The sequence below is a fragment of the Tympanuchus pallidicinctus genome, unplaced genomic scaffold, assembly GCF_026119805.1.
Source record: "Tympanuchus pallidicinctus isolate F22 unplaced genomic scaffold, pur_lepc_1.0 scaffold22, whole genome shotgun sequence".
Taxonomy (NCBI): Eukaryota; Metazoa; Chordata; class Aves; order Galliformes; family Phasianidae; genus Tympanuchus; species Tympanuchus pallidicinctus.
The window spans coordinates 26,445,892-26,461,759 of NW_026294739.1; the positions used below are offsets into that span (position 1 = coordinate 26,445,892).

General features: G+C 44.6%; 1 protein-coding gene across 1 annotated transcript; it reads right to left on the minus strand.

Annotated features, from left to right (window-relative positions):
• Window positions 1-457: 457 nt before the first annotated feature.
• Window positions 458-13,213, minus strand: WFDC1 (WAP four-disulfide core domain 1). Its single transcript, XM_052686785.1, has 7 exons — window positions 12,601-13,213; window positions 6,959-7,154; window positions 6,418-6,501; window positions 4,483-4,623; window positions 4,059-4,100; window positions 3,535-3,609; window positions 458-2,604 (listed from the first exon to the last, which is right to left on the minus strand). Exons 1-6 carry the CDS (start codon window positions 12,745-12,747, stop codon window positions 3,551-3,553), a joined length of 669 nt encoding a protein of 222 aa, XP_052542745.1. The 5' UTR covers window positions 12,748-13,213; the 3' UTR covers window positions 458-2,604; window positions 3,535-3,550.
• Between the last annotated feature and the right edge of the window lie 2,655 nt (window positions 13,214-15,868).

Here is a 15,868-nt window from a genome sequence, read left to right on the forward strand (position 1 = left end):
CAGCATCAGCCTCTCGTTTGCTTTTCCACTCTTAGAGGAAGACTTGGCCTCCCACAAAGCTGCCTGAGCAGCTGCCTGTGCAGTGCAAAGCACCTGAGCTGACAGCTAAAGGCCATCCGGCAGTGAATGACATCTCAGAATTGACACAGATGTCATTGGGATAAATGCCCAGTCCACTGAAAAGGTCACCTTTTATCTGCCTCATCAGCCCTGCTCTCCTCATAGCACTTTCCACCAGCCTGAGCAGAAGAAGATTCTAAGAACTTCTGCCCCACAGAGGTGGTCCCTCCAGAAGAGGACACTGGTGGTGGTGGATGTATTTTTGGATCTGACACATCCCTTCCCTTGGAGAAAACTGTCTTCCTGTGTTTCCTCAGCTTCCTTAAACTCTGTTCTTTCTTTTCAGAATTTAAAGCAAAGCACCTGTCAAGAACACACAACCAAAACTAGGCAGAGCTGGAAAATATCCTGGTCACGTTTTTATTGAGCACCAAAGTGGCAGAACCTGCACCCATCAAGCATAGGATGCATGTATGGGGAAGGGTCCACCCGGCTCTGCTGCTGGTCCTCAGCTCCCACGGGGCAGAGCAGCTCCAGCAATGGCAGCAGTGATGCGTGAGGATCCAACGGACTGCAGGCATTGCCTGCAGTGATACTTGTGAAGTTGATCATAGCACCAAACATGCTTCAAGGTGTACATGGGGACAAGGAAAACAACCTACATTCCCTATTTCCTACTGAGCTTCGTGAAACTGCTGCTAAGCCATTTGTCTTTGGAGAGAAGAGTAGATGAAGACAATCATTTGGTGTGTGCCTCCCTTCCAACTCGATGGACAGCGCTGTCGAAAACACAGCATTTATGCAAGCTGCTTCTGGAGCTTCTGTTGCCAGATCTGACAGCTGTTAACTTAAAAAGAATTAACTTGAAGAAGCAAACACAATAGCACCACGAGGAAGGGAGACGTCTTTGATAACATCCAGTAAATTCATCAGGAACACTTTGCAATTGGAAAAATATCTTTACCAACTCATCCAGCAAAGTTGTCAGGTATCTGCTTTCTCCTGCTACAAAATAACAGCCATTGCAGTGAATGCATCCACTAAAATAAAATGTATTCTTGGATCAAATTATAGAAGTAGATCTGTCTCAATGTGGTGTTGTATTTAATAGCTAGAGCTTGGAGCAAAGGAATGGAGAGTGGAAAGCAATTCAACAAATGAAAAGATTTAGGAAAGTGTGGAGCCTTTCATCTGTTCTTTTGCTCCATAAAGCACTGAGGAACACGTCTGTTTACAAAAGGAAACGGAGAGCAGTTTGGAAACTTTCATCTCTCCAGCTGCAAATGTCATATGCAGAGTACCAAGTGTTTTATGAGCATCTGAGCTTTAGCTTAAGCCATTCTGTGAATGGAAAAAATCTCACAGTTTGTGGGAGAAGGCAAGCAGTTCGTATTTGTGAATTGGGTATTTATAAACACTGCTACTATTCTGCATACTCAAATGCTAATTTTATGCGTGCAGATGGGGACGTGTACTAAGCAAGGGAGCCAAAATACCTTCCTTTGCCTAGCAATTTTGACTGATTTGTCAGAATTAAATGCTATGATCCCTTTAGGAGCATCCATAGAAATGGAAAACATTCACAGAAAATGTGTTTTCCATTTCACAGTGCTAAACAGCTATAAAAAGCTGTAAGGCCAAAACACAAATAACATGACCCTAAGGACTCATGGATTTGACATAAAGGTACAGGACATCCAGAGAGCAGCAGCCCATCTGCCACACAATCCTTCTGAATGCATGTATTTATCCTGATTTTGCTTTTCTAAGATGTGCACAAATAATCCAGACTTCAGCCCCACTGCTGAGGTTTTGCAGGTACAAAAGGGCAGACACATTATTTGGGAGTATTAACTCAGGTGGCTAAAACAACTTTAAAAGGTTGGCACGTGTCTCTAACAGCTTAGATATTGCAGAAAGAAATCTATTCATTAGCTCACAGCCTACAATTCACCAGACTGAGAAGCTTGAGGAAAGTCAGTTAAAAAAATATTTTAAAAACCTGTTTTTCTCCTGCCTCCTCACATCCTTAAGATTTAAGAGGAAATCTGGTTTCTTGATGCTTGTGAGAAGACTCACGTAAAGTAGTTGTCTGAGATAGGCAGGGATTGGACCTGATGTAGAGAGCTCCTTTAGTCTTCATCTTGACTTTGTCATGTTACTTAATGTTTTTATACTATTCAGTTGTGTTGACAGTGAAATCCGAATTGGTCACCTAAGACACATAGAGAGCAGGCTGTGTGCCAGCAGCCTGACAAGGGCACTGTGGTTTGCAGGTGTTCCCTCTGTGGTATTTACATTTCTTCAGTGGAAAGGCAGCTCATAAACGGTGTGGTTTCTTTCAGGGATCACATTCCTCCCCATGCTGACAGGCTTAAAATCTGGACTCATCCTGTTTCTTGAAAATTCAAAGTCTTTATCGTTGATGGGTGGGGATCAGGGTAATGCTGGAGATGGCCTCATGGAGATTTGGGACTAGAATTCTTCCAAAACGTAACTGTTGAGTAAATCATTCCTTGAAAGCTGCTTAATAGAGTGGTCCAGCTGGGTGAAAATTCAAACAACAATAAAGGAATTAAAATATTTATCCTTATGAGGGTGTTTGTATAGAACTTGTCCTTACGTAGCCAAGGAATCTTAATAGTCATCCTGACGTAGGTACAAGAAAGACACAATTAGCTGCTTTGTTTTCATAACTGACATTAAACTTAATTTAGTTTTAAAGTGAAGCTAACAGTGTTAAGAATACCAACCTGGAACAGAATCTTTGCTATAATAAATATTTTCAGTCTTGCCCAATTCAAAGGCTGATAAAAAGCAATGGAGCACTTTCAGCTGGCTTTGGTCTGTTCAGACACGAGTTCATTTGCCTGAACTGGTCACAGTGTTGAGGACAACTGTTCATGCACATAAAGTTACTCCTTTAAGTCATCCACCTACGTAAGCAAGACTGACCCTTACTTACAACCCATCTGGAATAAAGCTTTTACTTTCTTGCAGTATCACTCATACCTATATTAAAAGAAGCCTCTAAATAAAAAGTTTGAAGTCTTAAACCTCACAAATTTTTGCAGCACTTTTCACCCTGAAGATCACCCCATCCACTAAATGCCTTGAAAGCAAGGGGTTCTCAAGAAAATCAGGTTCACCTTGTGAAATTAGAAGAAAAAGTGAGAGGAGGAGAGTAGAAGTTGGGAAAGACATCAACTTCTCCACGAACATTTTGCAGAGCTCTCCCCACAACGCCTCAGGTTCTCGGGATAATTCTACAGCACCACCTGTTTGTCTGCAGAAGTGTTTGAGCTCTGTTCTTAGAGCCTGAGGGATGCATCTGTGCAAAGGATGGAGGTGTTGTCCTTACAGTGATGTTTTGATGAAAGGTAATTTCAGCCTCAGGCAACTTTTTCTTTAAATAAGTGCTTACTAAGCACCAACGATTTCCACCCAGCTCTCCCTTTTCTCACACACACTTACCCAGGCATACTTCTGATTAACCCAAATGCTTCTGCTGGTTTTTCACATAGCCGACCACATTGTTGGAATTGCTGCCTGTAAACAAAACTCTGTAAGGTCAGATTGCAGATTAGTCTGCAGCAAAAAAATAAGGATTAGAAATAAAAAGCTAACTTGCTTGGGAAAAAAGACTGGTTTTGACTGAGTTCCGTATCTATCTGCAATGAATCCAGAGCCATGACCAAAGCTCCAAAAATAGACTTTCAGATAACAAAAGGTTGTAGCATTGGGTGTTTCTCAGCCCTTAGGTGGGAACCCCTAGCAGAAGGCTGTATTATTCAACAGTGTGTCACAGCTGGCAATACTGGTTCCCAAGAGTCCCACAGTCAAGGCAATGCAGATCTGAAAACAAAACCTTCTTGACCAAGGCACGGAGCCTTGAGATTAAAGAATATCTTTTTGCTATTTGCAGACCTTCATTTCATAAGCAGCAAATTCACCATAAACAATGCAATAACTATGAGGCTTTCATGCCAATTGCTTACCAAAATACTCCTTGTAATACTTATGCCTCAGGTTGCGTCCATCTGAAAAAGAAAGTACATAATGACAACACACCAGCCAGCCTTCATCCTCTGAGTGGGCTACTGTAATGTTCTGTCCTTTTCAGCAGCTATGAGTCAAGGAATCACAGCTTTCCACAAATAAAAGAAAATCTGCTTAAATTTCAAACTGGCTATTAGTGATCTACAAAGTTCAAGTTCCAGATGACTTTTTTGGTTTACCATTTATATTGTTATTTAATCTCCTAGAAGTAGCCAATGTTTAAGAACCGCACAGCTATATATTATATTAGGGAGGTTAATAAAGGAAAAGATATGAAATAATAAAACCAAAGCCCAAACCCCACATCTTACTGGTGTCTGCTTGACAGAAGAAGAAAGGAAGGAAGGTTTCCAGTCAACTGACCTGGATTTCCACGGAGCTTGATGCATTGGCCCCTGTTAGGGATTCCTTCAGCTGTGTTGCCAGGGTTGATGATATGGCACTCATACCCTGTGGGGCAATGCAGAGGCTCATCGCCATCCTCAGTGGTGCTGCAGGCCTCAGCTGCAAAAGAAGCCTGAAGGTCATAAACTGTGGCTTTATCACCCACAGGTAAACAAAACAGGACAGCACAGCCACTTTCTTCTGTGCCTCCTCCCAGACAGGATGCTTCCCCAGACTGCTTCAGACCACTTCCCAAGCAAGGCTACCACAGAGCTGACACCTCCAAAGACATCTGGCACAGTGGAAGATCAAGTTCACACCTTACACAAAACTTGATGTGTCCAACTCAACACGGGGAGTGCAGACCAGCCCAACTATTGGTAACACCACCCTACCCACAGCCTGCTGTGCGGGCTCTGTGCTGGACAGCAGTGGAAATAAACCACTATTGGTGGTCTCTCGTGGGTGCTCTCACCATGCTGCTCTTGCCTCCAAGCAGCCATACCTCTGTTCCAGTGTTTTGGTCTGGGTGAGGAATTTGGAGAAATACAAGCAGGAAGCTGGCAGTTTGCTGCTTTGTTCTTTGCTCCACACCCAGTATGGTACTGAAGAATCTGAACCTCAGATGTGACTCATTGTAGAGTACAGCAGCACCACCCCTTGTTGCCTACAGAGGCCTCCAGCACCTTGACTCTGGATATCCAGCAAGTGTGGAGCAGAATAAGAAAGTAAAGCAGGTCTCACAGGCTGTATCTGCATACATGAAGTGTACAGGCTATGCCAGGACACTCCACCCTTTCATTTGACAAGAGTTTTAATTTTAAGAACCTCTGCTGTAATTCCCATGCCATGACTGATGGGTCTTACTTCACCAATTACTCCCTCGAGCTGAGATAAGGTGACAAAATAAGAATAAATAATGCAAGCGTGACAGGGATGGATGAGGAGGGACCCATTTAATCTTATTTCTAGAAGTGCAACTCCAACCAGCTGGAGGCAGAACTTTCTCTTGAAGAACTGGGTGTTTCCATAATGGATGAGAATCAAGGTTCAGTGAGTCTGATAGCATCTGTGTAGGACCAAAGAGGGTAATTTATTGGCACTACCCAAGTCTGACTAAAGCTGATCAAAAGCTGGAACAGACTTTCCATCATGAAATTGAGAACTTCAGGCATCCTATACATTTCAAGATGCCTCACAGAAGAAAATTTCCTGCCTCCCTACTGTCTCATTGCTTCCTTTTGAAATATATTTCATATTTGAAAAGCGTAATTAAAAGAAGTCCTTTCTCTATGGAACTAAGAAGCCCAATCTCATTAGCAGTCCCCAAGCACTGATGCTCCCAGAAATGTCAGCCTCACTCAGCTCTGCAGCACTTTGCCAAGGCTCTTGTTTAATGTATTCCCTTGACAAAAGAGCTGGGGTTGAGATCCCATCCCAGGGCAGCAGTCTGCCCTGCAGGCTATGGCATCTCCTAACCTATGTCTGCCCACAGTTCATCAGGCAGCTGGTGGAAAATACTGTGTAAACCAAGAAAGTTTTTTCTAAAAAAAAAAAAAAGATATATGTAATTCTACTTATTTCAAGAATGGATAAAAATCCCATTCCCAGGAGTACACCTAGTGCTCTGCTGCCTCCAAGGTCTCCCCTGTGTGCTGCACTTGGTTTTGGAAGGGCAGATCTGATCAGGCTCTCCTAGCACAGGATTTCCGGCCAAACCCATAAAAAGCAACTGATTTACTGCACAAGAAACTATTTCCCTGCACAACACAGTGTTACATGAACAGAAACCCTAGACAAACACCAGCAGCTCCAGCATGTCAACAATACTGGCAAGCCGTATGACAAATATATTATTTACTGTCTTTTGCATAATCACTCATCTCATGGAAAAGACAGTGAAATGTACTGTACCTTGTAAGACTTCCTCTGGGCCATCCAAAAGCCACCCGTTTCCTCCCAGCCAGCGAGGTTTGGGCTGAACCAACCAGTCCAAAACTGTAAAAGAAACAAGAAACCACAATGTTGAGGCATGCTCCTATGGAAAAAAATCACAGATATTCTACTGGCAGTGATGAAGCTGCTGGTATCCTGAAGGACAGATCTGAATGGATCCTCCATCCCCACTGCGTGGAACAGATGAGTTGGTTGCCTGGCTCCTGTGAGCACTAACTCAGATTGAGATTGTACTTTAAAATTTTTGAATATATAATCCCAGGAAAATAACCAGCTTCATGTGCACTGGTGGACATTGTGCAGCATCAGCTGGTTGATCTTAGCTCATTTTGGATTCAACAGTCACCCCAAATTCACCTCCAAGAAATCAGAAGTGCGGAACCGAAGTTTTATCCTTGACTCCCACTCAAAGGATGCTTCAAACCGGCAGCCTGTGATGCTTGGGGATGCCCACCAGAATCTGTACACGTTTCTCTCTACCACACCTGGCTGGCAGTACCTGGTGGGGGCTGCACAGACTCCAGGCAGGCGTAGATGCAGCCGTTGTAGCAGCAGCGCTTGTGCCTCTCGCACTCGGAGTCGGAGCGGCAGCTGGGCACCTCGCAGGCTCTGTCTGGCAAGGTCTGGGGAGGCGGTGGGCAGCGGTCGTTCTTCTGGTAGTGGGCACTGTGAGAATGAAGAGGGTACTCATAATCCTTGCAAAGAAAAGAAAAGGAAACAAAGGTTTGGCATAAGGCGGATACCAAACATCCCATCAGTTGAAACAGAAGGATTTTCAGTGTTGGTCTCAGGTACTTTCTAGGCAGGAAAAGTAACTGTTCTGTTTCCCCAGCCCTGACTTCAGTGTGCTGGAGATAGAGATATGTGACCACATTAGCACATTTCTTTGGAAACACCAAGCCATCAGACTGCTGTGTGGAGTTCATTAGTAATTAAGGTGACTGCAATGGCAATGAGGAGGTAGAAATCCTTAAAAGTGGGCATCATCGTGACAAGCATCCCAAAATGCTCCTCTGGTAAAGCAGCTGAAATATGACATTGTTATGCCTTGTTATGAGATTACATCCCCAGAGTGACCTGGAGCTAATGGTCAGGTAGTGCCTGTCTCTCACATAGGCTCCCTTTCCCCTGATCCCATCCTTTTGGACCAGAACATGGAAGGGAGAGGTTCAAAGCCTTTCAGGCCTGTCCTCTGTGGGGTCTCGAGTTGTTAAATTGGAAACCATTCTTAAAACCAGAGGTGATGTGGGTGAGATCTGTGGGGGCGATGGCAGTTCATCACGAAGCAAATGAGGCTGTGCTGAGCTACAGCAGAGAGGAGCCCCACTGCTCACTGCACACAGAAAGGACAGGGAGATGTAAAGAGGATTAACAGGCACAGGATTTTACCAGGAACATTTGTAAGAGGCAGCATTCAGATATTATCCGTGCTGGTGGCATTCAGCAAGAAGCCAGCTCCCCTTTCAGAGCTGAATCAGCCAAGCCTGTTCCTTTCTCACCCTTGGTTAAACTGCTGAGCTTGAGCTTAGCTCTCCAGAGCATCACACAGTGCTCATAAAGGGCAAAAATCAGATCTATTAACACACATTAACAAGCTCTAGTCAAATCAAAAGACAAGTTCTGGATTTGCCCTTTTAACAGAGCAAAAGGAAGAACACGGAGCTGCCACCTGCTCACTGGGTTAAGAGCTCTGTAAGTACTGGGCCCCACCACCCTTGTGTTTCAAAATCAGTGACAAACCATTGGGGCTGTTATTCCAAGAAACAGTGTGGTGCAACTGTCCTCGAGGGAGTCTCCAGAAAATTTCAACACCAGGCTGTGGATACATCTGATGAGACTAATATCTTCCTTTAGCTATTCTGCATTCCAACTGCCAAAAGCTCCACACGGCTTCTGTGGAGCATGTGTGTCTCTGCAAAACAGCATGTCCCCACATGTACTGCCCAAAAATATGTCCTGGGAGAGGCCCCAGGAGGCAGCCTGCACTCATCCCACATCCACAGGCTGAACACTCCCTTGGTAGGTTGAATACATCCAGTATGGTGTAGAGCTCGGAGGGACAAACATCGACTGTCACTCACATCTCTCACATCTCTTAGGATTGCTTGCAAAACTTCTGCATTCCCTGATGGATCTCTAAGGGGGCCACTGCTCCAGGGACAGACTGCTGGCCCAGCTGAGCACCAAAAGAAATAACAACGCATATTATTTCTGTTAACAATGGGAGAAGTTTTACTGCCGTGCTCTGCCACGTATCGTATGTAGGACATAATGGCATCGCTAATGTGGTTGCTTTTCCATCAGAGCTGATCCCATTTCTTTGAGTGACAGCTAGGGAGAAATGGACAGCAGCACATTTCTCAGCTGCCTGCTTTGCAGTGACTGAGTCAGGAAATGCACGAGTACAGAGCAGTCAGGACGAACAAAAGTTTTAATTTATGGAAGAAGGTGTACAGAAGGAAAATCCATATCCTGGTTACATCTATACCTGGTTATGTGTGCGAGTGTGCATGTGAGAGACAGAACTGCTATTTATGTTTCCATAAACCACAGCCTCCGCCCTGTGCCCACTATCAGCCAGCTCCCATTGCCAATACATTTTTTTCCTTCTGTTTTTGCCTTCATTGCTTACACACAGTGAACATGAAATTGCCCCCAAAGGACATTAAGATAGCATTTAACAATAAATCTATGCAGTTCCAACCATTTCATAGATCTCCTTGTCTGAGGGAGCATGCATCCCAAAAGGTCACAGCTTACCACTCTATTACTGAAATGTCAGCTGCAGGCTCAGAGGCAGCTATCAAAATAAAACTGGTAAATAATGGATACATGGAAGGAAAAAACCCAGCGTTACGGCAGTGGCTTTACAAATGATTCAGAAACCAAGAAGCCAAAATCACAATGAATAGTCAGCTTAATGAATGAGATTTCCATTGGGGAACAATGCAAAAGTTTCAGCCAAATTCCTCTGCACTTCTGACCTTGTTGCCCATTTCCTCTGATGTGCTACTGCTCTTAATCCCTCTCTTTCTAAAACTCATGGCCAATAAATTATTTTCGTGGACTTGGTCTAATGAAACTATTGCCATCAGTTTATGCCTGCTGAACTCTCAGTGGGAAACAGGATTCCCTCATTCACAAAACAGCTGGCTGCAGAAGACTCCAGGTAGGGGCTGCAAGGTCTCCTTTAAAAGCTCTCCTAAGACCTTGGGTTTGCTTGGAGCACAGCTTGGATTTATCATTTTTACAGATTGTGACAACTGTCAAAATTTCTCCCTTAAGGAATATTTTTCCATTCAGGAGGCAAATTGTTTCCTATGGTGTTCCCCATTAATGCTTCCCATTAAATCATTTTTATGAGAAGATCTGCATTAGAGCTGTACAAACAGAAGGTAAGGAGGAAAGTTCAGGGTTCAGCTAAGAATGCTGGAAGTCAGCATACATGATCAGGAAAAATTTGAATGCAACCACTCACTTTCAACCTGTATTTTTAATAGTGACTGTGAGATGCAGCCTGCCTTCAAAAAATCCCACATCTCTTCTCTTATGTGCACCTGAATCTGGGCGCTGGGCTTGTGTCAAAGCCAAGTTCTCTGCTCACACATTACTCCTAGGCACATGATAAGTAAGCTAAGCTGGCAGACAAAGAGCCTATCTCCATGCAGATGTATGATGGCTAGCTGGAGAGTAAGTAAATTGTTGGAGGAACGTTACAGCAGCTGCAAGGAATCTTTCGTTACTGGAAATCTGTACAAGAAGGCTTGTAAAGGGGGATTTTTTCCTAAAATGTTTGATGTAGCTGACACTGGAATAAATTCAAGACTGCCCCAGGTTTTCCCAATAGACACGTGGGTGTCTTGATAACAAAGTAAAGCCCATTCCCAGCTAGTTCCCTTCTCTGCCTTCCAGGAGCATTCCCCCAACTGTGCAGGGAGTTGCAGAACCCCAGCTGCAAATCACTGTGCTTAGTGAGGTCTCTCTGGCTGTAAAATAGACAAGTTTGCTAAAAGCTGGAAGCCCAACTCCTCCATCGCACTCTGACTGCCATTTTTCCTTCTCACTGCATTCCCTCTCTTTCCCCTGTCTCCATTACCACCCAACTCCTTGTCACCAAGTAAACCCTTCCTCAGAGCCCATAACAAACAACTCCAAGGCAGTTCCTGACCACAACACCTGCTCATTGTTCTGCAGCCACTGGTTCAGTGAACACATTCCTTCTGCTGTGGACTTGGATGTTTTCATGGAATCAGAATTATTAAGGTTGGAAAAAACAACTAAGGTCATCAAGCTCAACTACAAACCCATCACCACCATGCCCTCTCAACCATGTGGATTCAAACACCACTTCCTCTCACCTCCTCCTTTCTCCCTTTCAGCCCTTGCCCATCTCCCTCTGGGTGTCTCCATTTGTTATCCCCCTACACTGACTCACTATCAGCTGTTTCACCTGCAGCCTCTGCTGTCCTAACTGTAGGGAACAGAGAGCATTTGGTAGAAAAGAAAGCCTCTCTCTGATGCACGGGGGCTGCCAAAAAAGACTCTCGTGAAGAGAAGAATGGAGGGAGGACAGCCTTCCTCCTTACAAAAGAGGAGAAGGAAACAGAAAGGCATTTGCTGTTTTCCCTAGATAAAACGATTTTGTCAATATGAGCCATTCTAGCAAGCTTGCCAGATCAGTAGCACCTGGATTCATGGCTGCCAGAAAAAACAGCCCTTTGAAGAAGCACGGATTGAAAGAGGAGGATATATCCTCAGGGGAGCGGGCTGTGTGCCTCTGCACAGCACATTATCTGAAGATCAACATGTAAATACGTGTTCTGCTCCTGTCCTGTTTCTCTGGGTCACTGACACTGTGATCCTACTGAATTTGAGCTTCACGTTGAAATACGACAGAGGAACATACTAATAAATATGCTTTCCAATGAGCAATTTTGGATGAAACACAGCTTTTCACTTCATCATTTTCCAAATAAACTGCAGAGCAGACACTCCATCCCAAGAGAGGCTGCAGCGAAACAAAGTTCTGGCTGGAAAATAATGGGGTACCTTTTAAAACATTAGCACAATTTTCCTGTAAAATTTTGAGGAAAGGGCCATATTTCATGTCACCCAGTGTGGGCAGATGATGCACGTCACACTTCTGAGGCAGCAGTCACACAGACTAACAGTACTTATTCCCAGATATATTGCTCCAGATGAAATGGGCCAAAAAACATCCACTCAAAACACAAAGCTGCTGTGTGTGGCTGCAGAAGGCAGGTGGAGGAACTTCCCGTGACACAAGGAGCTGTTTATGCACATGCAATGGCTGTAAAATGCAATTAACTAAGAGAACACAGACAGCCTGAGACATGTCCCCATGCCATTTGAGTAGCAGGAGCTTTGGGTCAGCGTTGGCTTTTAAGGGTGTAAGTTGGATTTTCAAATTACTTCTTCTTTTCTTTTTTTTTCTTTCTTTTTAAGCAACAGGTCCTGAAAGTCAGATAGCAAATCATCTTATTTCTTTTCTCCTTTCCTCCATGGCCATCTCTCGCAGTTGTTTGGCCCAGTCACAGCACAGTGACACTCAGCACACTTTTTTCCTCTATTCTCAGTAACTTGTTGCTGCTCCAGTTTCAATTCCAGTGCTATTACTCCATGGCAGATTTGGAAGAGGTGGTTGTGCTCAGTCCCCCACTGGTGAATATCACAGGGCTCTTGCTCTCCTCTGACATACTGGGCAGTCACTGAAGTGCTCCAGTTGAAGATATTTCCCCAAAGTTACCCCAAAAAGCAGTGGAAGAACAGGGCAGGGAACCCTTCTGGAGATAATGACGTTATCCTTTTTGCACTAAATCTGTTCCCAAACACATCAGTTTTGCATTCCCCATTCCTTCCCTTGCTGCCCTATGATGCTTCTAGGAAAAGCAGCAATGACTGCAGCACCGATGTGTTTTCGGCACGCTGCACAAGTTTCCTATCACAGCAGCTAGGTGGCAAAAGTTTCGTACAGCTTGAGAAACTTCATGCAGCCCTTTTATAAAAGAGTTGGGGTGTGGATTCAAACTCTCCTTATTCTAAAACACAGATGTAAAGCAAAATTCCATCTCACGGTGAGCACACCCAGCCCCCCAAACCGCCCCACCGCAGCCTACTCACATCGTATTTCTCTGTCATTTTCAGATGCAGAGCTCGTTTCCAGAGATTCCTTGCACAGCCTGAGTCTGCCAGCAGAACTAAGACACAAAAAGCCACAGCGAAGATCTTTTTGCAGAAAGGCAGGTCTGACAGCATCCTGGAATCCATTTTCCCAATGAGAGATCAAGTAGGGAGCTCGGCTTCCCAGGATCCGGGCGATTCAGTGCTGGCAAGGAGGGAGGGAGAGAAGAGGGAGGGAGCGTGAGGGCTGCTGGCTGGAGAGCTCTGTGCTGCACGGCTTCTGGGAAGGGAAAGGGGGGAAAAAAAAGGAGCCTGCAAGCAGAAGCCAGGAGCTGCTGTTGAACTTCTTTCCACAAAGTTAGATCAGGTTCTCGGCTCACATGTTCACACAAAGCACACGCTCTCCTTGAATGATAGATGGGAAGATTACTTGGAAAGATTATTTTTAGACCTTTGTTCCCAACATCTGGCATCCTCAGAGAGTCCCATTCAAAGCCAAAGCGTGGGATCAGATGACAGCTGCCGCAGGGGGAAATAAAGGTCTTGGAGGGGTGGGCTCACAGCAAACAGCTCACCCAAACTTCCCCACTACTCAGCTCTCCCTTTGTGCGCTTCCCACTGTGCCCCAAGCTGTGGTTTTGGATCGTGTTTTGACAAAGTGAGAACTCCGTATGAAGACTGCTTGAAGGAAATGACTTAAAGACATGATAAACATGCAGAGGCTTTAATTAAACCAAGTTGACGTTAGCTTTCTGCAAATGATTTTGAAGAAGAGGAAGATGCGGTCAATGGGTAAAAATAAATCCATGTGCACGGGTGGGGAACTGGGAAGGAAGGCACTTCAGAAATGACCACATGGAAAGTGAGGAAGGGGCCATGAGTCAGCCCATGCCTGACCATGGGAGGGACAGCCAGCCTGGTTGTGTGGTGTGAGACACGTATATGGACACTGAGGTGCCTGGGTGTCCAAAGGGACAACCCTAAGGGATCAGGCTGAAAGCATCACGCACGGGCAGGGACAAAGGTAGGTGCCAAAGAGCAGGAGAGCAAGGTACCTGGTGCATAGATAGAAGCACATACATAAACGTCAGCTGAAATCAGGAGTTGTGCTGAGTTACTGAAAGGCATGCTCAGTCTATCCACAGAGGAATATATCGGTACCATCAGTCTTCTATTTGTGGCTTTATTTGTTATCGCTCAGAGGGCTCTGTCTCATGCAACAGGATGCCACCAATTCTTCTTAAAAACAAATGTCCCTTGTTCCCTGCAATGTTAATATCTGCAGCTTGACAAAGCACCTTTCGAGCACAACCAGGAGCTCCCACCAGCATTCTGACTGCCGAGTTGTAAAGAGACAAATGACACAGCTAGGTCAGAAGAATAAACAAGGCTTTTTCTTACAGTATTGCTACTTAATTTTAGTCTTTGTGCTATTTCACTTGTCTGATCTCTTGCTGAAACTTGAACCAGTGTGAAATAACTGCTCACAATAAATCTCCCTAATTTCATAGTTGTTCATTTCATAGACTTGCAATCTGGACTTGGAACAACTACTTCTAAAGATTAATAGCTACTACAGGCAACATTTACTGGCCCTAATTTTGGCTGATATGAAGTTTTGCCATTTAGGCAGGAGAAAGTACTGTCTGTCAATTACAGTATGTATGTAAGCTGAAGAAGTGTGGATTCTCCTTGAAAGAACGTATTCCAGCAGATAGTCATGATCTTCATATAAAATCAAAGCTAGTGTTGTGGTATGTATGTCTCCCACACATCACACTTTTCATCTTTACCTCCCAAGGCACCACATACAATGCCTGGATTGAATTATTCCAACTACCAGCTGGGGAAACTGAGGCATAGGTAAAGGATGGGCTGAAAATAAACTGCCTATCTTTGTGGCCAGAATCCCAAGGGTTACAAACAGTGCAGGCTGAGCTGAAGCCTTGTGCTTCAATGCTCAACCTTCATATCTGATAGAGAATTCTTCACACCATCCATTTCCACTCCTCACACATTTCTACCCCTATCCTTGGAAAATGGGCAAGGGATTTCAGTTTTTTATAGCATTAAGAAAAACTGCTTTAGCTGGAAATGTTGGACAGAATATATTTCTTGGCTTTTGGAAATTTTTCTCCTTGGTGGTCCCTGGCAAGGCTTTCTTCCCAAGTCCTGTCAGCTGGAATAAAAGAGATAAGTATAAAGGTGAATAGGGTAGTATATCAGTGCTTTGGTAGTATATCAGTGCTGAGCAATTAGCTTAGTGAAGGTGTTAAAATGAAAATCTATGCTCCCAAGCAGCCTGACTGACAAGGTGCAAACTTGGGTGTGAGCCCAGCGGAAAGCACATTTTGTACTAGTGCAAGTTTCCAGAGTGCCCAGCTGTGCTATTTATCATAAAACCATTTATTCTTATACCTGTCCAGGGAACACACATACATTGCCAAGTTATCTCTGCTTCAAGATTTGTGGTGTAGTTCCTCACACAGAATTCCCACTGTCTCTAAGGATGTTAAATGAGATAGCCTCATTCATCACTAAGAAAAGGGTCATCTTCCATGTACGGATCTGTGCAAATCTCCATTCCACAAAAGGCTTCAATGGGGAAGATTCTGCAGTCACATGAACTGCAGTCAGATGATGATGTGGGAACGTGGCTGAGACTTGAGCATCTCCTCAGGACCTGAGAAACCTTCAGCATCATATGTTACAGCAAGGAGGAGCTGAGGGAGATGAATGCGTGTTGAAGGGCTGGTGTTTTATCCAGCTCGGAGAATAAAGGCTCTTCTGGAATCACTTCTGCTGCCTGATTGGAATGAATTAATAATGGTTTTTAAAAATGTTCTCTGGGAGGTTCTGAAAAGTCACGGGGTGTTTGTGCAGCCAGGAAAAATGCCTTTGTCCAGCCAAAAAGCAAGGCAGGTCAGCCCAAGCCGAGACTTCCCCTTTCCCAGAAGAAAGATCTGACTTTTAAGGAACAATTATGTCAAAGAGAGTTTCCTCAAAGCACACAGCTCCGGCAGCACAGGGTGACTCATTTCAGCATGACACAATCACCTTCATGCCAGGGGCTGCTGCAGTTCTTTATCTGTGGATTTTACAGGCTTGCTGCTTCCTCACCATCCTTGCACCAGTCCTGCTGCCAAAAGCACAGGGCAATGCTCTCCTAGCCGTCAATCAGGCTCGGGGCTGTTGATATTAACAGGTCCTGTGCAAAGGGAAGCTCAGCATGCTCTGCCTCTCCCCATGCCCTTCAAAACCAGACTGC

Bases quoted from the DNA above. Each gene is read 5' to 3' on its own strand.
- WFDC1 (XM_052686785.1), bottom strand. From the start codon at position 12,747: ATGGATTCCAGGATGCTGTCAGACCTGCCTTTCTGCAAAAAGATCTTC. The intron at 7,155-12,600 runs GTGAGTAGGCTG...TTTCTTTGCAAG, and splicing joins AAATGACAGAGAAATACGAT to GATTATGAGTACCCTCTTCA. The intron at 4,101-4,482 runs GTCAGTTGACTG...TTTCTTTTTCAG, and splicing joins CAAGCTCCGTGGAAATCCAG to ATGGACGCAACCTGAGGCAT.